The sequence below is a fragment of the Strigops habroptila genome, chromosome 18 (genome assembly GCF_004027225.2).
Source record: "Strigops habroptila isolate Jane chromosome 18, bStrHab1.2.pri, whole genome shotgun sequence".
In the NCBI taxonomy this organism is placed as follows: domain Eukaryota; kingdom Metazoa; phylum Chordata; class Aves; order Psittaciformes; family Psittacidae; genus Strigops; species Strigops habroptila.
In genome coordinates this window covers 4646869-4671679 of record NC_044294.2, presented here as the reverse complement: position 1 = coordinate 4671679, position 24811 = coordinate 4646869, and the positions used below count along the sequence as shown (strand labels likewise).

At 56.6% G+C, this 24811-nt stretch overlaps 2 protein-coding genes across 6 annotated transcripts in view; one reads left to right on the top strand and one right to left on the bottom strand.

Annotated features, from left to right (window-relative positions):
* The window catches only part of SCUBE3 (signal peptide, CUB domain and EGF like domain containing 3), a 35722-nt gene extending 20037 nt beyond the window's left edge, over positions 1–15685 (top strand). Inside the window, exons 7-23 of one of the 4 annotated variants that reach the window (XM_030473125.1) lie at positions 1367–1414; positions 4886–5002; positions 6868–6990; positions 8343–8459; positions 9522–9644; positions 10238–10333; positions 10662–10754; positions 10840–10956; positions 11029–11190; positions 11517–11720; positions 11811–11972; positions 12246–12413; positions 12507–12668; positions 12894–13091; positions 14065–14217; positions 14399–14478; positions 14635–15685. In XM_030473125.1, coding sequence (XP_030328985.1) covers positions 1367–1414; positions 4886–5002; positions 6868–6990; positions 8343–8459; positions 9522–9644; positions 10238–10333; positions 10662–10754; positions 10840–10956; positions 11029–11190; positions 11517–11720; positions 11811–11972; positions 12246–12413; positions 12507–12668; positions 12894–13091; positions 14065–14217; positions 14399–14478; positions 14635–14784 — 2273 coding nt within the window. In that variant the 3' untranslated portion in view covers positions 14785–15685. Of the gene's footprint in view, positions 1–1366; positions 1415–4885; positions 5003–6867; positions 6991–8342; positions 8460–9521; positions 9645–10198; positions 10334–10661; positions 10755–10839; positions 10957–11028; positions 11191–11516; positions 11721–11810; positions 11973–12245; positions 12414–12506; positions 12669–12893; positions 13096–14064; positions 14218–14398; positions 14479–14634 lie in introns of those variants that run through there. The other 3 variants (XM_030473124.1, XM_030473126.1, XM_030473127.1) reach the window with 3 other exon arrangements.
* A 5259-nt stretch (positions 15686–20944) lies between these two features.
* RPL10A (ribosomal protein L10a) lies at positions 20945–24712 on the bottom strand. 2 transcript variants are annotated; one of them, XM_030473115.1, is made up of 6 exons: positions 24418–24712; positions 24139–24213; positions 23976–24056; positions 23482–23630; positions 22437–22609; positions 20945–21146 (listed from the first exon to the last, which is right to left on the bottom strand). In XM_030473115.1, the coding sequence occupies exons 1-6, from the start codon at positions 24420–24422 to the stop codon at positions 20976–20978; spliced, it is 654 nt and encodes a 217-aa protein (XP_030328975.1). In that variant the 5' UTR covers positions 24423–24712; the 3' UTR covers positions 20945–20975. The 2 variants fall into 2 exon arrangements, with proteins under 2 accessions (XP_030328975.1, XP_030328974.1); XM_030473114.1 differs by having other exon boundaries at positions 23712–24056; positions 24418–24476.
* Positions 24713–24811: the final 99 nt, after the last annotated feature.

Genomic DNA, 24811 nt, shown 5'->3' with positions numbered 1-24811 from the left:
CAGCTCTGCCGATGCTCTGGCTTTGTGCAGCCGAACCCTGCTGCAGGTCAGTGCTCGGGACATGGGAGTGAAGAGACCGAGGCATAGAAAGGCTCTGGGAAGGGGAAAGCAGGGCACAGGGACACGAGATGGTTTGCCATAGGCATTCCATGCACACTCCTCTGCACACATCAAACTCCCCACAGAGATGTGGTCCCTGTGTCTCAGCTGCTGAATCCCTGCCCTTACCCTGAGCCTGCTGGACAGCACAGGCACATGGGGGCTGCGTTTCCCCTTTTCACTTTCCACTGTCCTCTCCTTGCACAGACCCGGCGTTGTTTCTCCTGAAGCAGGGATGCGCTCGCCTCCGCTCAGGTGATGGGCTCCGGGTGCCCAGAGCACCCCGTGCTCAGCCAGGGGCTCTCCGGCTTCAGTACAGCAGCGCCACGGAGCTCTGTCCCCTCCCCAGAATGCCTGGGATGAAGGAGGGACATCTCCCAGCAGAGGGAGTCTCCCCCAAAACCAGAGGGGGTTTGGACAGGCTGTGAAACATGGGATGCTTCAGACAGAGTGATGGAGGAGTTGATAGCACCAGACCCAAACCTCAGGTTTTGGCTCTTTGGGAGGTGGGTGATACCAGGCAGTTTCCTTTGCAGGACAAAGCTCAAGCTAAGGTTTTGGGGCAATCCTCAAAAGTGATGTCTGGGTGCTTTAGCACAATTTTGGGGTCTATGGCTTTGCTCAGGCTGCTCTCAGCCCCATCTTGGCCATTTTGACTCCCCACCAGGCTCCCCTATGGCCCTCTGGGTACCCAGTACCCTGGGGCTGCGCCATGCCCTGCTGGGGCTCCCTGCACCCAGGTGCATGGGTGATGCTGAGCAGCCCAAGCGCACCCAAAATCTGGGCTCACCGCTGGCTTAGCTGCTAGATCCAAATGGTGCAAGTGCCACCACTGGTGGGACAGGGTCACCTTCAGAAAGCCCAAGGCCACGCAGTGTCCATTGAGCTCCTCTCAGGGATTGCATTTGGCCCCAGCACGGGGTGGTGTTGCTCCGGTGAGGACCCGGCTCCCCAGACTAACGGGCTGCACTAACGCTCCTTGCAATGCGCTTCCTCCCTCTCGCATGGAGAGCACAAAATCAAAGCGGGTTTGGAGAGGCTGTGGAACATGGGATGATGCTTCAGACAGGGTGATGGAGGAGTTGATAGTGCCAGACTCAAACCTCTGGTTTGGGCTTTTCTGGGAGGTGGAGGGGGGAGCAAAAACCCAAAGGGAGGATTTCCTCCAGGCTGGAAAGGCAGCGGAGTGAAACCCATTGACGTGTGACACCAACCGAGCTCCTTGCTGGACACTGTTTCTAAATCACTTTTTTATAATGTTAAACAGGGGAGAGACACTTCCAGCAACACGTTATCCTTGAGACGTTTTCTAATGGTAAATATTTTTGTTCTCTCTATCTCTCTGAAGGGGTCTAACAGTAGATGGTCTCTCAACTGGAGATCATAACCGGGCTCGGGGGGCTGAGCTGTCGTGCTAACTGCATGCCTCACTAACCCGCTGCTGCTTTGTAACCCCACAGAGCAAGCCTGGCCTCAGGCTGCAGGAGGACTTGGCTTTTGGGGACACAGAAAGAAACCCTCCCCTGGCTGTACTTGCATGAGGCGGGGGCTCTCGCATTGCTTTGGTCAATCCAGCCTGGTGCAGGGGGTGATAATCCACTTTCCAGTGGCTGCGGCAATGGTTATCTCTTCCCAGGGCGCCAAGCAATTCCCAGAGGAGCTAGTGGTGGGCTGCTGGCAGCAGCAGGATTGGGAGGGCGATGCTCATGCCCATCTCTGCACTGTGTGTCCCCAAAGTTACCCCTTCCCAGAGCCCACCCGGTCGCAGACAGACACCCTCAGGGTGTCTCAGGGTTTGGCCCAGCAGAGCTGCAATGACCCTTTATCGGGCTGGGCACCTCAGCTGCTTCCCAGATATTTCTTTGCAACCCCTCATGGGTCTCTAAGCTCCTCGTGAAGGTAAGGTGATGCCTCTGCTACACCAGCAAGGAAACTGAGGCAGTCTGATGGTGCAGAGACTTGTTTGTGGTGAGGAATCTTGTTCCTGGACGTGATGGGTGCATGCAAACTCCTGGCATGTCCAGGAGGAGCTGTGGGTGCATGGCTCACCAGTGGCAGCTTTTGGGAGGCTCTGCAGAGCCTTTCCCACAGGGATAGGAGAAGGGGGGACCCCCAGCTCTGTGCCATCACCGTACTCCAGCCAACCTGGCTGTAATTCCTCTGATTACAGCACAATTATCTCCTTAGACTGCTGGGATCACAATCCCGCTGTGATTGCTGCTTCCTGGCAGGTGCAGGGAAGCGGGAGTGAAGGGTGTACCTTCATCAGCAAAGGGTGCTGAGCGGGGCAAGGATTTCCATGGCACGGTGATTGGGAAGTGAGAGCGGAGCTGGGATGGAGGAGGGTGGGAAAGAGTGTGTGTCTGTGTGCGAGCTGCTTTGTCTTCTCCCTCCCCGAGCGGTGGAGGCCCTCGCCAAAGCCCTGTGTGGTTGGGTGAGTCACGCCAGGCTGGAGCAGCCCCCGGCACTGCCAAACAATGCGGCTCTCCTGGGGCCCCAAGCGCCTGGCCCCATCTCCCCCCGACCTCCCCTACTCACAGGTACCCCAGAAGCCCCCTCCAAGCTCTTTGTAAGCCCAGGACAAGGTCCCCCCTTTGCAAAGGGGTTTGCAGTGGTGCTCCAGCCATGCTGGCTCAGCTCCCATCCCATGCGCACCCCGGGCAGTGCCTGCATCCTGCATGCGATGGTGGGTTGGATTTGCTTTACATCTCAGCTGAAATTCCCAAAGGTGCAAAGGGGCCGGGAGGGGAGATGTGTGCTGCAGCACTGGAGGGGGCTGTGAACATGGTGAAGCAGGCACCGTGCTCCATGGAGAGCCCTGTTCTCCCTGGTGCAGCCACTTCTCTGGCTCCTTGATCCCACCAAAAGCAGTGCCAGCGTTGAGCCCGTCACCTCATCTTAGCAGCGACCCTGTTAAATCAGCTCTCCCTGGGCTGCTTCTGCATCAGCTGCTGGAACAAAGGCTGCTATTAAACAATTCATCAGGCTTCCAGAAAGTTTCCCTTCCCTTCGGCGTGGTGTTGCCCGCACTGTGCTCTTTGCCCCGGTGCCACAGGGGAACCAATGTTCCCGACATGGCCCGGCTGCTTGCAGGGAGAGGACCTGGCTGGAGGAATATCTGCAGAAATCCCTTCCTTGCCATTAGGTTTTGTAATTGTGCTGGCTATTAACTTAATAAAATGATCCCTTTTGTTCTCTTATTATGGGACATCATAAAAATAGCAGCGGCAAGACAAGCACAGAGTGATCCCAGCTCCCTTGCCCTGCGGCAAATGGTTGGATGGTTCAGTCATTCCCACCCCATGTGGCGCTTGCAAAAAGTGGGAGAACCTGGGATTTGCTCTTTCCAAGGAATTTCTTCAAGGCATTTTCATCTTGGGTTCCTTGAAGCCAAAATGCCTCATTTATCCAAGCAACCAGCCTTCTGAAAGGAATATTTTATTATCCTTTGTGAACAACTTCATGCACTTCAAACCATTGTTCTGGTGGTTAGGACCAAAATTGAGGATTGATCTCACAGGGAAGCTGTCAAGCTGAAAATGCTTCATTTAAATTAGTGTCCCTTCTAGTCCTACCAGCCACAGCTGACTTTGATAATACTGGAATAATTAGTGCTCTTTTTTTTCCTTCTAAATTGGATTTTTTTCCACTGATGCTGCCTCTGTGTGTGTGTGTTCTAATTACATGAAGCGTCTCCCAAATTAGCCCGGGACACTGGACGGGCTGGCGTGCCTGAGCGGCGGGTGACAGTCCAGGCTCACCCATGGCTTTGTGGCTCAGTGGTGGTGGTGGCAGCAAGAGTGGCTGGAACCCCCTTTTCCCTCCTCCATCCCACAGGGACTGGGGCTGTGCATCCACATCCCCAGGGAGCCGCAGTCTGGGCACCCCAGTGAGAGCCGGCTCTGGCTGCGTTTAGCACAGCCAGTGCTGGGACTTTGTCACTTGGAAATGCAAGTCATCCTCGCTGGAAATGTCAAAGCCAGACTCCACCAGGCACTGTTTTGGTGGGACACGCAGCCCGGATTCCAGCATGGAGGCTGAGCATTGTGGGATTAATTCCATGGAGATGCTTTTCCCTCCATCAGCTGGAAAGCCGATGCATTCCAGGAGTGAAAAGCCTCTGTCGAACCACCTCTGCTTTTCCCAGTGTCCTGTCAGCTGTTCCACATCAAGCTCTGCCAACCCCATTCTCCCTGGGATGGCCAGGAGCCACTCTGCTCCCTGCCTGCATTCATAAAGCATCCTCTAAGGAGGGGACAGGGCTGTCCCCACTCATTTCTCTGCCTTAAATGCAGATACCCAGTGTATAAGAGCAGGTTGTTGGAAGGCAGGAGGGTTGCGAAGGGGTTTGGATGGGGAACCAGGAAATCTGGGTGCTTTTTCCTGCCTTAGCACTGGAGGGAATCAGAGGCACCCTTATTTCACCCCCAAACTCACCAGGGAGCAACACCCAGTGATGGGAAGGCAACAAGCTCTGGGTTGTCTGGGGAAGCAGAAGGTGCTGCAGGGTTGCCAGTGCTTCACTCCCCTTTCCCTTGCTCTCTGTACCAGGGTGTTTATTAATGTGGGGGCTCTGTGACCTTGTTACTGCTGTGTGAAAAGCCAAGAGCAGTTTTGGTGTCTCTGCAGTGGGGTTTGCACCCACTGCCTCTTTAGCCAGTGGAGCCATTTGGGTGATGTGGGGACACCTAGGTGGCATGGGGACATCGGGGTGGTGTGACACACCACCCCCAGCCTTTTAAACACTGGTCCTTCACCTCGGCTGCTCTCTCCTCTGTCCCTGCAGAGACATGTGCTGTGAACAACGGGGGCTGTGACAGCAAGTGTCACGACGCAGCGACAGGCGTGCACTGCAGCTGCCCCATGGGCTTCATGCTTCAGCCCGACAGGAAGACGTGCAAAGGTAGGTGGGTGCGAGCAGGGCCGGGGTGTTCACTGCTCACCTTTGGGTGCCTCAGACCCCACTTTGTGTCCTGTTTGGCTCAGGTTTAGCTCGGCTCAAGATTGCTCGCAGCGTTCGCTTACTTGCTGTTTGCATCCGTGGGGTGCAGGTGGGGATCACCCATCATTTGGTTGGCCCCACTCTCTTGGGAAGCTTATGGAGAAGGGGAAAAGGGGGGTTGAGTCAAGCCAAAGGCAATGGCATGGCACACATGGGGCTGGAGGGTCCTGTCCCACCTTGCTCCAACCTGCTGCCTCAGTTTCCCCGTGGGTAGGGGCTGGGTGTGCAGGAAATCCGTATCTTTTCTGGGAATTTGAGATGCATGAGTCCCTCTATGGACACTGGCCAGGCAGCTCCAAGCACTGTGTCCCATTTCATAGAATCATAGAATCATAGAATTGGAGCCTGGTTTGTGTTGGAAGGGACCTTCAAGCTCAACCAGTTCCAACCCCCTGCCACGGGCAGGGACACCTTCCACTGGAGCAGGTTGCTCCAAGCCCCTGTGTCCAACCTGGCCTTGAACACTGCCAGGGATGGGGCAGCCACAGCTTCTCTGGGCACCCTGTGCCAGCGCCTCAGCACCCTCACAGGGAAGAGCTTCTGTCTAAGATCTAATCCAAATCTCCCCTGTTTAAGCTTGAACCCATCACCCCTTGCCCTATCACTACAGACCCTGATGAAGGTGCCTCTCCAGCATCCTTGTAGGCCCCCTTCAGATACTGAAAGATATCTTCAGATGCTGGATTTGGGGGAGGACACCACGGGATGTTGCGCTCTTCAGTGTGCTCCCACCAACATACCCCATCCACCTGCAAGGGGGAGCAGTCCAGGCTGGTGGCCCCACAGCCCAAACCTGCCCCCTGCCTTGGGCAAGGGGACACCATGACCCCGGGGCTGGCTTGTGCCTGTGTTGTGTCTTTTGGCAGCTCTGGGAACTTGACCCCGGTTGAAAGCAAAGCCCATCCCGCTGCCTGTCTACCTGCTGACTGCTTCCAGAACCCCTCTGCCTCTGGTATTTTATCAGAGCATCCCCCCCCCCCCGCCAATTCTACAGTTTCCAGGAACATTCAATAACCCAGAGCCACGTCCCCTGTGTCTGGGGGTTTTATTACAGCTGGTTTACAGCCTGCTCCCTCACAGTCGTAAAGAGAAAACCCCAGAGAGCCCCAGAGAGGCAGAGCTGCTGCCCTGGCGCTGTGGGGTGGTGGGATGCTGCTTCTTCCAGGTCTCCTTCCATTTTACAGGTCATTTCCTAGCAGTAAATTTTGTTATTAGTGGAAAAAGGGGAAAAAATCAACCAAAAAAGTAGGTCCCAGCCTCCTTCCAGGTTGCTGGGGCTCTTTGCAGTTATTGTGCATGATCATTTTTAGCTTTGTTTATGGCAGGAAGGAGAAGACAAGCAAAGGTGAGGGTTGAAAAGCATGTATTTTGTCTAATTTCTGCTGTTCTTGGTCCCAGAAGTAGCCCCCAGCCCAAACCTGTGACTCTGCAGACTCTGGTGTGGTGCTTTCCCCCATTGCCAGGCTCTTTCCGAGTCCTTGGCTCCTGCCTCTGCTCCGGGGGATGCTGAGACCTGCAGAAATTAAATGTTTTGCACAACTTCCAAGCACAGCCGAGCCCAGGAGTCCTGACCTTCCCCAGTGTCCCCAGTGCCTGCATCAGCTCCCTACGTGCATCCGGATAAAACCAGCAGCCACATTCCCTCCGAGCCCCAAGGCTTTCTCCCATCTGCCAGCTCCAGTGGGGACAGAGTCCAGAGGGGACGATCCCGCTCTCCCTGCCGAGCATCCCAGCTGGAGTGTGACGTGTGTCCCCTGTCCCCACAGACATCGACGAGTGCCGGCTCAACAATGGTGGCTGCGACCACATCTGCAGGAACACGGTGGGCAGCTTCGAGTGCAGCTGCAAGAAGGGCTACAAGCTGCTCATCAACGAGAGGAACTGCCAAGGTAAGGGGTGGCAGCACCCCAGCACCCTGCCCTGCCCGGGGACATCACTTCTCCTGCTCTCCAGTGTTTCCCAGCCCTCCCATGGCTGCTGCTGGAGGAGTGCTGGCCCGGTTCCCTTGGACCATGTACATCCTTCAAGGGATTAGTGCTGGATTTGGGTTCTGGTCTGGGGCTTAGCCCTTTGATCTGCAGCTCCGTGCTGCCATCCCGGCCCTGCTCCCAAGTTGGGGATTTCTGGGCAATTCTCACTGCACAGTTAAAGCCAATAAGCAGGTAGGCAGATGCCAGGTGAAATCCTCTGACCGCACTCAGGGCTGGGGTGACTGTCGTGACATTCCCTGCAGCCCAATGGGCTGGGATGTGGCTTTGCCTGCCTCTCGCCCTTGACCAGCCACCCCACAGCATGGGCTGGGTCATTTCCTGCTCAGACATGTGCTGGTTTTTGCAGCCATCAAGGCAGAGCAAGGATTTCAGTGGCTTTTGCAAAGGGATTCCCCCTTCTCCTATGTATGGAAGGCAGGAGCTGGGGGGAAGAGCATCCTGCTCACTTTGGAGGGCGCTGGCTGCTCCATGCTGCTGCTTCCACCTTTTTCTCCCTGTTCTGACATTCCGCACATGCCACCTAAACCCAGGTTTAAACAACCTGGCAGGTCACTAGGCTGGCTCGAGGGATCACAGGGCTCTGCACCCCCAGCCCATGGCTGAGGCCAGCCCAGTGGGAATGCCTAAGCCCAAGTGTTGCCTCCCAAAAGCGCTTGGCCAGGGAAGGAAGGGGCCGGCGCTCTGGTGCCGTGACCACTTTCATCTCTGTCCAGATTCAGCACTCTTGGGATTTTGATGTGAGCACAGCAATTAACTTAATGAAGCCAATGAAACGATGCTCAAACCCGCTGGGTTGGGTTCACCCACCAAGCCAGGGCCTCCCTGCCCTGGCTAAGTGCCCCACGGGGCCGAGCAGACACCCCTGGCACTGTCCCCAGGGCAGGACCATCCCGCGCAGCATTCCTGCTTGGCACAGGGCAGAGTCAAGACGTCCCGTGCCAAGGACACAGCGCTGCTCCCATCTGAGGAGCAAAGGGGCTGCAGGAGCCTGGGGCAGGGCAGAATGCTGCGGCAGTAGGAAAGCTTGGATGCAGGCAGGGTGGGAGCACAGGGTCCCAGAGCATCCTGGTGTTGGATCCCCAGAGCAATCCAGTGCTGGATCCCTGGAGCAGCCCAGTGCAGGATCCCACAGCATCCCGGTGCAGCCCCCAGCTTGCTGGAGCAATTGGAGCAGGAAGGGGACAACCCTTGTGCCTGGGGCTGCCCTTCTCTGCACCACCCCTCACCGTCCCTCCTTGCCTCCCCTCCAGACATCGACGAGTGTTCCTTTGACCGGACCTGCGATCACCTCTGCATCAACACCCCGGGCAGCTTCCAGTGCCTCTGCAACAAGGGCTACACGCTCTACGGGCTCACCCACTGTGGAGGTAGGGCTGGCAGGGTACTGGCAAGGAGGGACCCATCACCCTGCTGGGTTTGGGTCCCAGGGAGGCAGACGGGGCACCCAGGGATGGGGCAGCCCCATGGCATGGTTGCCGTGCGACCCCTGGGGACACTACTCACCGCAAGGGCCCACAGGGAGGGTGAGTTGCCCACATACCCTGAGCTGAGGCCGGGCTGGGAGGGGGCTCGCAGCCAGACACTGGTGTCTGCAACTTCAAACGCAGCGACAGGAACAATTTGCGACGTGTCTGCAGCGGCAGAGAGGGAGAAATCCCCAGCGTTTTTGGCAGGGAGCTGGGACGGGGTGGGAAGGAGAACATCAAAAGGGGTTGATTTAAGTTTCACAAGGCAGATAGCTCCCAAAGGCAGGGGTGTGCTGTGCCCCGGGATGCAGAGATGCAGATGAAACACGCTCTGGAGGGGGCTGCTGGAGCATGTCGCGGCAGCGGTGCCGTTGGCCTGGGAAGATGACAGCGTGAGGACGGGTGCTCTGGTGCTGCCCAGCCAGTGAGGATGGGCAACCTGCCTTGTGCTGCTGAAATACAGAGCCAGAGAGAGCCAACACAGTCCCCGGGATGCTCTTGGTGTGAACCCCATGGTGCTGGCTCCCACTGATGCTCCAAAGAAGAGGGAGATGAGTAGAGAGGGGTGTTTGGGGGACAAGCTCCATCCCTGTGCTCTCTCCACCTCTGCCCCTGCTTTGTGCCAGACCTGGATGATTGACCCCTCATTTCGGGCCGGGGCAGAGGGTCTCTGCCATGGGGAGAGGGGCCAGGGCTGCCAAGTAGCTGACTTTTGAATTTGGCTGCGAAGTGTTTCCATGTTGGCTCTGTCTGGTGCCCCCCACAGCTCTGCAGCCTGCCATGGGGCCGGGATGGGCTCGGCCTGGGTGGGCTACACCCCTCACCACATTGGGTGCATGTCCCCCATGGGCATGGGTCCTTTTGTCTGTCTGAAATCACAGCCCTGGGGCAATGCAGTGATTCAGTGTCAGAGCTGGGGGTTCCACTGCCTCTCACCCATCACTTGTCCCTTCCTCCCTGCAGACATTGACGAATGCAGCATCAACCGGGGGGGCTGCAAATTTGGCTGCATCAACACGCCCGGCAGCTACCAGTGTACCTGTCCTGCTGGCTGCAAGCTGCACTGGAACAAGAAGGACTGTATTGGTATGTGAGGGCAGGACACGCTGCGGCTGGGGATGCCCAGCCATCACATGGGGCTGTTGGGATTAGGTTTTAGGGTGGGGGGAGCGTGGGGGTTTTGGGGTGTCCTGGCAGAGGGATGCTCCAGGGTAGGCTGCTTTTGGCTGGGTCTCACATGGGTCTGGATGGGAAGTGCCATAAGGCATTGCAGTGCTCCCTCTGCCCTTGGTCATCTCATTGCTTTTATGACCATGCTTGGGGCTGGCCATGAGCTTTTGCACCAGCAAATGTTCCTCAAGGAGCCGTTTCCATGGCCCTGGCCATGCCCTGGTATCTGACTGTGTCCCCATCCTTGGGGACAGGCTGCCCCCCCCCCCCCCCCAGGTTGAAATCCCACAGTCACATCTCACATTTCCAAGGAGGGTCGGGGGGGTTTGGGGTGTCACTCCGGGGTCCCCATCTGCAATCTATCACCCTCTCCTCCCTGGTGAGTCCCCCCATGGCTTGGGAAGGTGCAGGAGCCCCTCACCTGTCCCTGGGCTGTGCCAGCCACGGGTGTCCCCGCTTGTCGTCACCAGCCGGCGCGTGTCCCTCAGAGCTGGTGAAATGCCTGCCAGGTTCGGTGCCACCACGGGCCACTCTGACCTGCAACAAGACGGGCAAGAAGGACAGTTGTGCCCTCACCTGCACCTCCAAGGCCCACTTCCTGCCAGGTACCGGCACTGGTGCCACCGCCAGCACGGGCAGGGGAGTTCCCACTTCCCTGCATGGCCCAGGCTTTGTGGGGGAGAAGTGGCTGCATGGTCAAGGCACAAAGACCCAAGTAGTGGCCAAGGAAAGAGAGGGGGGTGGTTGCTTTGGGGGGCTCATTGCTGGGCATAGATCCACAGGATGGGTCCCTGGTGCAGGATCCCCATGGCAGGGTGCTGGGCGTTGCTCCCCCGTGGCACAGCCATGGTTCCCTGCATCACCCCAGCAGAGCATCGCAGGGACCAGGCAGCCACTCTGGCATCCCCCAACTCCTCTTCCTCCTTCCCCCAGAGTCTGACAGCAGCTACACAGTGAGCTGTGGGACCCCCGTCCTGCGGCAGGGTGGCCAGCAGAGACCCACCAACAGCAGCCAGCAGTGCCTAGGTGAGGGGGCTCCCGGGGTGCCCATGGCCCCCACCAGCTGGGCTGCCCTGCACCGGGGTGGTCGAGCACCCACCTTTTCTTTTAGAGACTGTCGCTGCGCCAATCAAGCAGAAGGCTTCCTTCAAGATCAAGGATGCCAAGTGCCACCTGCATCCACGGGCCAAGGGCAAGCAGGATGAGGCTGGGAAGGCTGGGGCACAAGGTGAGGTGTGGTGGCAGCGGGGTGGTGGGGACATTGGGGGGACACGGTGTTGATCTGTCCCCCTGCACGCAGGCGGGTCGGCACCTTGCTCCGACTGCCAGGTTGCCTTTGTCAACCTCAAGTGTGACTCGTCCAAGAAGGGGAAGGGCCGCCGGGCTCGCAACTCCTCCAACAAGGAGGTGACACGCATCACGCTGGAGTTCGAGGCCGAGATCAAGCCGGAGGAGATCACAGGTGAGCATGGGGCTGGTTTGGCACGTCTCAGGTACAGGCAGGGGTGGTGGGACCAGAGAGATGGCAGTGAGACAAGGGGGATGGTGGTGGGACCAGGGTGATGGTGGTGGGACCAGAAGGATGGTGGTGGGACCAGGGGGACAGTGCCATCCCCATGCAGCAAGGAGAGGCGAATCATTCCTCATCCAGGTTGGGATGTGTTGGGCAGCACTTGCAAATGAGTATTTAGGAGATGGTTTTCATCCTGGCGGTTTTCCCTCTCCATCTCTCCCTTCTTATTGCATCCCTGTTTCCCCTACACCCCCATTCGCCCCCTGCACCCCCAGCCAGCTGCAACCTGCACTGCCTGCGGCAGAGAGTAGAGAAAAAGCTGAAATCAGCCATCAAAGCCCTGAAGAAATCCATCAACCAGGAGCGGTTCCTGCTCCGCTTCGCGGGGATGGAGTACGAGGTGGCGCGGAAGCTGAGCGTGGCCCCGGAGCGGCAGGAGAGCTGCGGGCCGGGCCAGCAGCACCTGGCTGGCAAGTGTGGTAAGGAGCATCGGGGGGTGCCTGAGCCGTGTCCCCCCCGGTGGTGACATCCTCCCTGCCACATCACTGACGTCCCCCCCCGGCTCTCAGTTAGCTGCTCGCAGGGAACGTATTACCATGGCCAGACGGAGCAGTGTGTCCCCTGTCCCCCTGGCACCTACCAGGAGAAGGAAGGGCAGCTGTCCTGTGACTTGTGTCCCCGTGGGGATGCTTTTGGACCAGTGGGAGCCACCAACATCACCGGCTGCACAGGTAAGGGGGGCATGGAGTGGGGCTGGGAGGCACACTGGGGGCTGCAACCTCAACCATCAGCCCCCATCCAGAAGAAGGGAAGGCTCTGAGCATCCCCAGGACCCACAGGAGTTGTTTTGGGCATTTATCATTAAGAGGAGATCTCGGGAAGGGCAGCACTTGCTCTGGATATATTGATGCTGCCAAGGCTGGGTGAGGAGAGGAGCCAGGGCATGGGGCAGGGGAGCCCTGGGCATGTGGGATGCCAGGACTGAGGGGTTCCTGTGCCCACAGGTCAGTGTCCCCCTGGCCAGCACTCAGCCGATGGCTTCAAGCCCTGCCAGCCGTGTCCCCGGGGGTCCTACCAGCCTGAGGTGGGGCGGGCTCTCTGCTTCCCCTGCGGTGGGGGGCTGACCACACGCCACGAGGGAGCCCTCTCCTTCCAGGACTGCGACACCAAGGGTAGGTCCAAGCCAGTCCCCAGCAATGGGGGGCACCCAGTGGGGCTGTGCCAGTGGCTGATGTAGCCCCCTTTGCTCTCTGCCCCCCTCCCAGTTCAGTGCTCCCCTGGGCACTACTACAACACGAGCGTCCACCGCTGCATCCGCTGCGCCGTGGGCACCTACCAGCCCGACTTTCGGCAGAACTACTGCATCTCCTGTCCTGGCAACACCACCACCGACTTCGACGGCTCCACCTCCGTGTCCCAGTGCAAAAGTAGGCAAGCTGGGGTGTGATGGCATGGTGGGAATTGGGACCTTTCCTCCAAAGTACTTAAAAATCGCTTACAATAGAGTTTGGGGTCAGTTCTGTGCTTTATGCGTGCAGGCAGGCATGGGGGGGATGCATGAAGCACTGCTAATAGAGCACTCAAGTAACCCAGCCCTGTTCCAGTGTCCCTGCCACTGGTTCCCAGTTGAACCAGCTCTCCATACCTTGCAGACCGGCAGTGTGGGGGGGAGCTGGGAGAGTACACGGGCTACATCGAGTCCCCCAACTACCCGGGGAATTACCCTGCCAACATCGAGTGTACTTGGAACATCAACCCACCGCCCAAGCGCAAGATCCTCATCGTGGTGCCCGAGATCTTCCTCCCCTCCGAGGACGAGTGCGGCGACGTCCTGGTCATGCGGAAAAACTGTAGGTAACCGAGCGCGCTGCGGTGCTCATGGGAGGAGCCGGGGAGGAAAAGGCTGGGATTTGGCAGAGCTGCCTTGTGCAAAGGGAGAAAGCCACGTCCCTGGGCAGCAGGAGGGGGGGTTTTGGGAATTCGGTGAGCAGGGGAATCGGCGTAGAACCACAGAATCCCAGAGTGGTTTGGGTTGGAAAGGACCTTAAAATCAGCCAGTTCCAACCCCCTGCCACGGGCAGGGACACCTTCCACTAGAGCAGGTTGCTCCAAGCCCCTGTGTCCAACCTGGCCTTGAACACTGCCAGGGATGGGGCAGCCACAGCTTCTCTGGGCACCCTGTGCCAGCGCCTCAGCACCCTCACAGGGAAGAGCTTCTGTCTAAGACCTAACATGAACTTCCCCTGTTTAAGTTTAAACCCATCACCCCTTGTCCTATTGCTACGGTCCCTGATGAAGAGTCCCTCTCCACATCCTTGTAGGCCCCTTCAGATACTGGAAGCTGCTCTGAGGTCTTCATGCAGCTTCTCTTCTCCAGGCATCACCATGCTTCCCCCCTGTCTTAGAACAGAATCACAGAATAGAATCATAGAATGGTTTGTGTTGGAAAGGACCTTAAGACCATCCAGTTCCAACCCCCTGCCATGGGCACGGATGCCTCACGCTTGGGACCATGTTGCCCAAGACTCAATCTTGCTGGATCAGGGAGACGTGCATGGGTTAAGTGTGGGCTGGATTGCACAGCCAGGTCTCAGCACTTCTTTTTGGGGGTAAAAACACCCATTTGGAGCTTTCCAGAGCAAGGAAGGAATAACAACATTCGTGGTATGTAATGCGAGGGTTGGGGGGGCTCAGTCTCACCGAATATGGACAATCCCCACATGTGTCGCTCCCCTTTGCCTTGAGCATTTAAGCACAGTGAGGCTGGGGGTAGTTCTGCTGATGGGTATCCAGCATCATGTGTCCCCTCATCATTCCCTGCAGCCTCCCCATCCTCCATCACCACCTACGAGACGTGCCAGACCTACGAGAGGCCCATCGCCTTCACCGCCCGCTCTCGGAAACTCTGGATCAACTTCAAAACCAGTGAAGCCAACAGTGCCCGGGGCTTCCAGATCCCCTACGTCACCTATGACGGTGAGCACAGGGTGCAGGGGGACACCACCCCGGTGTGCCAGTGCCCCCCTGCCAGGTTTGGTACCGTGGTCACCCCCAATTCACATGTATTTGGGGAGGAGCACACTCAGGGATAGTGACCAGAGGTTTGGGGACAAGTGACAGCTCATGCCCTGATGGTGTATTTTGGCTGGTGTTGCAGAGGACTACGAGCAGCTGGTGGAGGACATCGTGCGGGATGGTAGGCTCTACGCCTCCGAAAACCACCAGGAGATCCTCAAGGTGAGTGTGTCCCCACCAGGTCCTCTCTGCCCAGGGCTCTGGAGGATGCTCCATGCAGGATCATCCTTCCCCTGCACTCCTAGCTTTGTTTTAGAGCTGCCATGGGGGAGCACAGGGTGGGATGGTGACTTTCCCTCTGTCTTGGTTTCCCCATAGGACAAGAAGCTCATCAAAGCTTTCTTTGACGTGCTGGCGCATCCCCAGAACTACTTCAAGTACACAGAGAAACACAAGGAGATGCTGCCCCGCTCCTTCATCAAGCTCCTCCGCTCCAAAGTCTCCAGCTTCCTCCGGCCTTACAAATAGCCCCCTGCACCCCTGCAGCCCCCGAGCTGCCCCGCAGCCAAGGAAACACTCTTCTCCCTTCCTTCTCCTTTCTGATTTTCTCCTTCCTCCGCTCGGCTCCGGCAGGGCCAACACCTCTCACCCTGCAGACGCCCCACGAGTTCTCCACCGCTCCACACAGAGTTGTGTCCCCAACCAGGGGAGGATGCTCCAGTCTGATCCAGCCACCGATGAAGCCACTTCTCTCTTTGGAAGCAGCTTCTTTGTTGTAGGAAACCGAAGCACCAGTCCTGTCGTCATCAGCTGTCCTCCCTTTGGTTTCCTTTACACCAGGTCTGCCCTTGTTCCCTGGTGCCACCACCAGCCTGGGCCATCACAGACGTCATTGTGCTTCCATCCCACAGGGCTGGCGCCGGCTGCAGCCACACCGAGCCCTCTAGTAGAGGAGTGCAAGAAGGTAACGACGTGTTTATGGCAGCACCAGGGGCACAGGGATCAGCATCACTGCAGAGATTGGGGGAAATGATTTTATAAAAGCATTACTTGAGTAAAAAGAAGATGTAAAGGAGAGCTGAACAATGGCACCCGTGGTGTTGCAGGGGCCGTCCCGCTGGAGAGCCGCGCTGGCGCTGGGAGGGAAGCGCAGCCAAGCCACGTTCCCGGAGAACAATGTCTGGCTGCACGGGAGAAAACAGGGAGCAAAGGAGAAGGACTTTCAGCCGGGTTAGGTTTTTGTTTTCCCCCCCACCCCAGACACTTGTGCCAAGAAACCAGACTTTCTTACAAGCTCTGCCAAAGAGTAACTCGGAAAAAGCAAGCTTTGTGAAGAGCAGGAGTACATGTTTGTGCACTAGGATCTCCTCCTTTCTACCTTTTTCATATGTATTAAGTGCAATCATTTGAGTCTTCTTTATATTATTTAGAGGGAAGTTGTGTTTTTTTCTACTAGAAACGACGATATTTATACCTGAGGAATGAGAATGTGCGTTTGTAACAAAAACCAAACATCCACCCAAAGCAAACCCAGCCCTGGGCTGCTGCTCACTGGTGGGATGGTGTTTTTGAGCCTTGAAACCTTTTCTGCCACGTTTGTCCCCGATAAAACCCCCTGGTCAGGGGGAAGATGGTGCCACACTGCTCAGCGTGTGATGGGGTGAGTTTTGCAGGGGTTTGAGGTGTCTGGGTCCATCGATGGAGGAGGTGGGGTTGCTTTTGGGCTGAGCCTCTGTGGTTTGTTCAAGCCCTATTGTAAGGAGGATGCAAAACTTGGCCCCAAAACCTGGAGCCAAGACCCAGGGGGACCAGGGGCAGGTCCTGAGGCCAGGGCTGGGGTCACAGTGGGAGGAGCTGCCCCTCTGCTCAGCCCCAAAATCTCTGCCAGGTCTGGTGATCTCTGCAGGAAGAACCATCCCACCCAGCTCTGGGAAACTTTGTGCTTGCAAGTCCCTTCAGGTGCTTGTGGCTCCATCCATCCACATGTGCTTATTCCACTGTGATGCTGCAGGAGCCCCTCTCCAGGGGATGGGGTGCGGATCCCATGGGAAACCCCATCCTGCAACCCCCCTTTCACTGCCACTTGCATTCCCCTTTGGCTGGGGACCGTGGCCGGATGTCACTTTTGGGTTTGTCCCCCTGGCATCTTCACACAGCCAACACAGGACCCAGGGGACCAGCGAACGCTGCCACTGATCATCCCTCTTCCTCCTCCCCAAGCCTTCCTCCCTTTCCAGCCTCGGCCGTCACCTTCCCTCGCCTTCATCCCCATCTTCATCCTCTCAAAAACCTGGAGCTAAATGTGTTGGCAGGTCCCATCACTGTCCCTTATTGTATCTCACTGGCCCTTTGGCCACAGCTGGGATGAGCCCTGCTCTTAATGAATCAGTTAGTTATTGCTCCACACGTCCCACCAGGTCTGTCCTTGCCGAAATCTAGAGGCAGCTGCTCTCCCATGTTTTCCCTCCTCAACCCCTGCTGCTCCAAGAGCTTCTTCCGGGCTCTATGAGGGGCTGCAGCCTGGCAAAGGGGGCTGAGGTTTGTCCCCACGATGCTGCGGCTGGAATAGTCTATCCTGATCAATCCCAGCTGTGGATCTCCCCCTCCTGCGGCCCAGCTCCCAGCACGTTTGGAAGCTCGACATCTGCGGGCTGAGCTGTTTGTCACTTGGTTGGTGTCTGGAAGCAGCTGCTTTGATGCACAAAAGCTGTTGCAGGGATTTGGAAGGGGGGGTTTGTTGCTCTGGGGCAGGGGCAGCGGAGCAGTGACCGTTGGAAGGGTCTTTCTTTCCTATTTGGAACAGCAAAACTAAAACCAACTCAGGGACGATGAACCCGCTGCGGTGGCCCCAGTGTGATATAGCCACACACTGGAGCCTAGGAATTCATTGTGACTTACCAGTGGGGTCACTGTCACCCTGATCCAGTGGAGCACTGGGGCTCCCAGAGCCTCGGGGTATCCTGGTTGTCACCGTTGTCACTGCACCTCTAAGTCAGTTTTGGAAGGGTGAGATGAGCAGCACGTCCTTCTGTAATGGCCAAAGACACCTGGTAACATGTCCTCCTCCTCCTTTCCCAAATATCCCAAATAAACCCCCCCCCAAAGAATCTACAGGGCCACCAGAAGCACCCCACTGCAGCACAGCCCCTCTCCTCACCCATAAGCATGACTCAGAAAGGGTTTGAAAGGCTGAAAACTGCGTCACCAGCCACCTCTGGGGTGTGTTGAATGTTTCGACGCGGTGAACACACGGGAGGGTTGTTGGGTTCTTAGTTTTCATGTTGGAATATTTATATCTGCCTTTTGCAGCGGGCCATGACTTACCATCTCCAGCAGACATGATTAAAGCGATGAGACAGATGTAGTTCATGAAGTTATTTGCACTTGATTGAAAGAAAAGAAAATGTATCTGAACTTTGTAAAAAAGAAATGTTTGCATTTTGTATTGTCTTTTTTTAATTATTAAATGGAATTTCTTGGTGTTGTGTTGATCTTTCAAAAAAACTGGCTCCAACGCTTATTTTAAAGGTTTCTAACAGCAGGATCCAAAGCTATTTTCATTGTTTTGCTCCCTCGGATGCTAAGACAAGCTCTTTTCAAGGGCATAAGGGATTTTTTTTCCCCTAGAAGCTTAAATCCTGCACACTTCCATAAGCTCGTCATTACACAATGTAATTTATATACATTAACTAGCTGCAACACAGCTCATTTTTAGCCCAGAACATGGGAGTTGGACAGGGACCAGCTCAGAGGGAAGCAAAGGGGATGAAAAACCCTCTTGACCTTGGCCCCAGAACCCTCTGCTCCTCCTGGTCCCATGGGGCAGCTGAAAACACCCATCAAGACCTAAGGAGCTGCTGCTGGGTGGGATCCCAGGGCCCCAGCCACTGGTTGTGGTGGGGCAGCAGAAGCCTATAAATGCAAACACAGCCCAGCCCTGGCCTGGAGCAGGGATCAGCAGAGGCAACCCAGGAGGTCCTTAGAGGGTGTGGGAGGAACTTCCTGGCTCAGCTGGTGAGTGAGCAACCAGGGGAGCTGCCTGCTTAGATGTGTGTTCACTGAGAAGGGCTGGTGTGTGATGGGATGGTTGGAGGGCAAAGCGATCATGAAGTGATTGGATCTTCAAGCCTTGGAGCAGCCAGGTCAGCAAAGCCTCCACCTTCCGCAGGGCTGACTTTGACCTGTTTAGGATGCTGGTTTGCAGAATTCCTTGGGGAACATTACTGAAGAGCAAAGGGGTTCAGGAAGGCTGGGTGCTTTTCAAAGTGCAGGAGCAGGTGGTCCCCATGTGCTGAATATTGAACCTGTGGGGAAAACCAGCCTGGTTGAACAGGGAGAAGCCTGGAGAAGAGAAGCTGCGTGAGCCCTCAGAGCAGCTTCCAGTTTCTGAAGGGGGTACAAGGATGCTGGAGAGGGACCTTCATCAGGGACTGTAGTGATAGGACAAGGGGTGATGGGTTCAAACTGAAACAGGGGAAGTTCAGGTTAGATCTTAGGCAGAAGTTGTTCCCTGTGAGGGTGCTGAGGCGCTGGCACAGGGTGCCCAGAGAAGCTGTGGCTGCCCCATCCCTGGCAGTGTTCAAGGCCAGGTTGGACACAGGGGCTTGGAGCAACCTGCTCTAGTGGAAGGTGTCCCTGCCCGTGGCAGGGGGTTGGTACTGGGTGAGCTTTAAGGTTCCTTCCAACAGGAACCATTCTGTGGTTCTGTGATATTGCTTGAACTCAGGAATAAAATGAGAGTTTATCACCTGTGGAAAAAGGGATTGTTGCCCCACGAGGAGTACAAGGATGTTGTTAGTTTATGTAGGGAGAAAGTAAGAAACGTGAAGGCACAAATGGCACCAAATCTGGCCACTGCCATAAAAGAGAACAAATACTTTTAGAAATATTTTAGCAACAACAGGAGGGCCAAGGAGAACCTCCATCCTCTGCTGGATACCAGGGGAAACCTAGTGACTGAGGATAAGGAAAAGGCTGAGGTAGCTTGCTAAGCCACTCTCCATCATCTATCAGCAGTCCTGGTCTAGTGGGCAGGCCCCAGAGGATTGGAAGTTGCCCAAAAGGACAACTCTACAAAAAGGGCAGGAAGGAACCCTGGAAACTACAGCTTCAGCTGGGAGGAAGGACATGGAGCAGATCATCCTGAGATCACAAAGCATGTGAGAAAACTGGGTGATCAGGTTCAGTCAGCATGGGTTTGTGAGGGGCAGCTCCTGCTTCACCAACCTGATCTCCTCCTCCAACAAGGTGACCACCTGGTTGATGAGGGAAAGGCTGTGGATGTTGTCTATTTGGACTTTAGTAAGGCATTTGACTGTCACCCACAGTGTTCTGGAGACATTGGCTGCTCATGGCCTGGGTAGGAGGATTCTTTGCTTGATTGGAAACTGAGGTTAGGGTTAGGGTGGCTGAGCCCGGAGTGCTGGTAAATGGTGCCAGACCTAGTTGGTGACCGGTCACTAGTGATGTCCCTCAAGGCTCGGTGTTAGGACCAGTGTTGTTGATGATCTGGATGAGGGGAGTGAGGGCACCCTCCATCAGTTTCCAGATGACACCAAGTTGGATGGGAGTGCTGATCTGCTGGAGGGCAGGAGGCTCCACAGAGGGGTCTGGGCAGGCTGGATCTATGGGCTGTGGCCAACGGGATAAGGTTGAACAGGGCCAAGTGCCGGGTCCCGCACTTGGGCCACAACACCCCCCCCCCCGCAACGCTCCAGGCTTGGGAAGAGTGGCTGGAAAAGGACCCGGGGGTGCTGATGAGCAGCTTGTGCCCAGGCAGCCAAGAGGCCACCAGCATCTTGGCCTGGATCAGCACCAGTGTGGCAGCAGGGCCAGGGCAGTGACTGTCCCCCTGTGCTGGGCACTGGTGAGGCTGCACCTCGAATCCTGTGTCAGTTCTGGGCCCCTCACTGCAAGAGAGACATTGAGGTGCTGGAGCGGGGCCAGAGAAGGGCACCGGAGCTGGTGCAGGGCCTGGAGCACAAGTGTGATGAGGAACGGCTGAGGGACCTGGGGGGGTTTAGCCTGGAGAAGTAGAGAGTGATAAGGTCCCCCCTGAGCCTTCTCAACTGCCTGACAGGAGGATGGAGCCAGGAGGGGGCTGGTCTCTGCTCCCAAAGAACAAGGGATGGGACAAGAGGAAACGGCCTCAAGCTGCACCAGGGGAGGTTTAGACGGAGATGAGGAACAATTCCTTCCCCAAAGGGTGCTCAGGCATTGGAACAGGCTGCCCAGGGCAGGGCTGGAGTCACCGTCCCTGCAAGTGTTCACACCCCGTGTAGCCGAGGCCTCAGTGCCATGGGTTAGTGGTGGCCCTGGCAGTGCTGGGGAACAGCATTCTAAGGCTTCAGTTAAATCCAGCACAAGCGAAAGGTCTCCACTGGCAAGCTGGGGGCTCACAGGGTTACAGTGTGACTGTTGAGCAATTCTACCTGCACCACGCACCTTCAGCTGTGGTAACCCACCTTAGTTTTGCTTGTTCTGGATGCAAGTGGAGTTGTTCCCCCTCACTGCCCTTCTCCGAATGCAGGACAATGAGGCTACTTCCCTCAAAAGCTCTGATAGCCTCATGTTCTGCTTCAATTCATACCAGTCAGCTCAACAGCACTGGAGACCTTGCTACAAGGAAGCAAACAGCTCTTTGGCAAACCCTTCCCAACCAGTTGTGGAGGAACACAACTAACAGCTGTAAGGTATCCTAAAAGTTTATTGCTGCCCCATTAGTACAGACGCTGGGGCTTCCCCATGGTGCTCTTGATGTACAGAGCACGCACGTTCTGCCAGTTCTTCTTCAGCAAGGACACCAGGAAGTTGATGGCCAGGTGGATGTTGTAGACAAGTTCATCCTCTGTCATCTTCACATGACCAACAGCCACAGCCAGACAGAGCACCTGAGGGACAATGACACCATGGTCACTCATGTAGGTAAGAGGTTTTGGGGGGAAAATCAAAGATTACAGCAAAGTGATTGACAAAATAGCTGATGTGAAGTAAGTGGGGTATCCAATTCCCTTGTGCTTTGTCCATTGGACATGACTTCTCCATTTTATCCATGGCTCTTCCCACAGAGCTTGTAGCGTTTGGCACATGGCTCCCATGAACATGTCTGGCAGCATCTGAATGCCACCTCTGAACAGCACCTCGCTTCCTCAGAGCACAAAGGGGACTTGGAAAAGGGAAGGAACACCAGTGCCTCCCAGAGATGGGAAAACTGGGAATGACACATAACACGTTGTGCCAAAGGGGCACTAGAGTGGGAGCAGGCCTCTGCTTTAACCATGCTCCCACCACCCCCTGCCCACGGAACAGTGTGGAATGCGCCCTGCAAGCCTCTAACCCCACACAGAACAGACTGTTAGCTCCAAACTTCACCGTGAAGCACAGCCCCAGCTTCACTTTTTGTCTTGGGCACCAGCCACCAGCCCTTTCTTTCCACACACAAGAGGCTGAGAAGCCTCTGCCTGCCAGGCTGGCTGAAGAGCTTGTAAGTCAACGTTCCCCACAGGCTGAAGACAAAGGGATTTACAAGCCAGCTGACAAACAAAGTGTCACGACATCATTAGCTCAATTACTTAAAATGCTCCAGCATTTGCAAGCTATCACATTTGCTGTGCCCTCCCAGTTGTTGTGCCCCCAGGCCCACATCAGCTGGAGTTCAAGGGTGCACCTCAGCAAGCAGAGCTGTTAATTCCGAGTAACACCCATGAGTCACACTTCGACCACTGAGACAGGATAAAACAGGATTATTGTGGTTTTGGGGAGTCATCTCGCCTTGACACCTCTTGACAGCAAGAGCAGACACCCACAGAGCTGCTCCAGAGCTCACTTGCAGAGTCAAGTCCCAAACCTGCTTCTGGCAAAGCACTGCTGAGCGCACAGACCCGAGGGGGCTGCACCCTGCAAGTGTCACCCACTTGCTGTAAGAAGTGTTAATTATGACTGTGCTCTGCATTGAAACATCATCTCATCATCATCTGCTCTCAGATCTTTCAGCCACAGATGAATTATGTCTCCTTTCTAGCCAGGAGCTGATGATGAGGGTGTCTCGTGGTCACCAGGCAGTGTTTTAGGAAGACACTCGAGGGACACCTACAGCCCAGCCCGGAGATCGCAGCCATGCCCGAGTGACCACCCCTGTCACAGGCAGGAAGCTGCCTTGGGGAGGAAAAGCTCTGCTTTACCTTCTTCATCTGAAACTTGATGGTAGATTTGACCTCATCAACCTTGGCCACCAGGTTCTCATTGTGAGTGAGAAGAGAAGGGAATTTGCCAGCTTTGTTCAGCCCTGGTCCCAGGATTCGAGGAATCTGCTTGATCAGGGACTCTGAAGCCAGGAAGGCATCGTACTTCTTGGCTGTGAGGAAAGAACCAACGTGGGTTAAGGACGGGCTCTCAACTGACACTGAACTTGAGACTCTGCTGCTCCATCTCCCTCAACACGCGCCTTTTGAGATTGAGTCCTGCCTACGTGAGCCCAACCTGGTTTTACCATTATTGTATCAGAATTTACCCCTCTCACACCAGCCAAACCCACCAGCAGCCAGCTTCACACCCTGACAGCACATTTAACTGTGCCCAGCTCACTGCCCTGAAGGAAGTGGCATTTACTGAGCCACAGATAGCAAACACTTAACTCCAAGCTCCACCAGGAGCCTCCCACCACAGCCTGGGCACATCTGGATGGGCAGATGTATCCCACACCTTGGAGAGGCTGAGCTAGGAGCCATGGTATCCCATCTCATTTCCTTATTACGTACAATTCCATGGCTAATCATAGATTAAGTGGGAAGTTGTTCTTGTCTGCTTAAGATATGTATCATTCTGACTTTGACTTTACAGGGAGGGAAGGATTTTATCTCTTTGTAAGTAAAAATAAATGTCATTCCCTTCATGTAAATACTGCAGGACTAAATCCAACTTTTGCCTCCAGCTTCCCAATCAGGAAAGGGAGAAACATCAAGTAAAGCCGATACTTCAAAGAGAGGAACATTTTCCTGTATTCCTTCCTTCCAGAGGGCCTCCTCCTTCCAGGAGGGCTGACCTGTCACACCTCCTGCACTGGTAACTGTTGGCTTTTCAGGGTAGTTCCTAGCACACTGCTGTACTTCAGGCTGACTCTGAAGTTAACCACGACATGGAAACCTGAGCACAGGGAAAACCATCTTGCTTACCCAGCCCTCCCACGTTAGCTAGGGCACTGTGAGCCTGACCCACACCACCACTCACCCAGCTTCTTCACCAGCTTCTTGTTTTTGTTGAGCTTTTTCAAAGCTTCTATGTCCATGTGAGGGATGTCAACTGCTTTGGCCTCATCGCAGTGCTGCTGGTCCCCCAGCAGGCACACAGAGAACTTGGGCCGTGGCGTTGACTTCAGCCTGGAGACAGAAGGTCTGAATTACTACAAACCTCCAGCATCACACACTCTTCCATGGGAGCCAACACAAGAGGTACCTTACCACAGTGCCTGGACCTCTTCCTTCACAGCTTCTAACCTGCCTTCCCCAGCAGGCCGGTGGGGACAGCACCCACCTCCCCTCATGTTTTAAGACCCAGGGTTGGGGTCCGTCCAGCCGCCCCCGTTTCACCAGGGAGGTCTGAACTACCCGAGCGGTTCAGCGCCGCGTCCTCACGCTGCAGCAGCCGTCCCGCTCCACGGCAGGGCCTGGCGGCGCAGGGGGGGCGCGGGCTGAAGGCTGGGTGGGAGCAAGAGGAGGCCGAACCTGACGGTGCCGGAGAAGCGCTTGTCTTTCTGCGGGTCGTAGTTCTTGAGGCTGATCTGCAGCTCCACCGTCTCCACAAACCTGAGGGAGGGGAGGGCAGGTGAGGGCGCAGCCGGGCACGGGCCTGCCATGCCCCGCTCCCGCCACGGCGCAGGGCTCGTACTTGCGCTTCTTGGTCTTGCTGCCCTGCAGCACCTCCTTCACCGCCTCGTACAGGGTGTCGCGGGAGACCTTGCTGCTGCGGGGGGGAAAGACAACGCGGGCTCAGGGCGGGCCCGGCCTGGGCCGGCTGCGGGGACGACGCCGCTGAGCCCGCCCTGGCCCTCCCACCCTTCCCCTCGGCCTGCCCCGCCATCGGCCCCCGCTGCCCGCTCCCCGCAGCCGCCCAGCGGGCGCGGATGGCGATGGATGCCGGCGGATGGCCCGGCGGGCCCGCACCTACCTCATGGCGGCGGCAGCGGCGGCCTGACAGGACCGAAGGGGCGTAGCCTCCCCCGGCGCGAGATAAATAGAGGCGGGAATCTCGCGAGACTTGGGCGGCGCCACGCTGGGGGCGGTGAGCGCGGCATGGCGAGGCCGCCATGTTGAGAGCGGCGGGACCGGCTCGTCCGCCTCCCGGCTCCCCGCGGCAGGCAGCCCGCCCTCATCGCCGCTGTTCCGCGGGCTCTTTGCTGCCTGTCCCAGGCGACGGGCCCGCGCTGTGCCCGGCTGCGGAGGGCCTGCCGCGGGGCACGGCTCCTAAGGGCAACCTGTGGCTTCAGTGCTGGCGCTGGCCCAGTTCCGGGGGGCGGTGCCGCGGAGCCCCGGAACCTGTATGAGGGGCCGCGGGCGGCTGA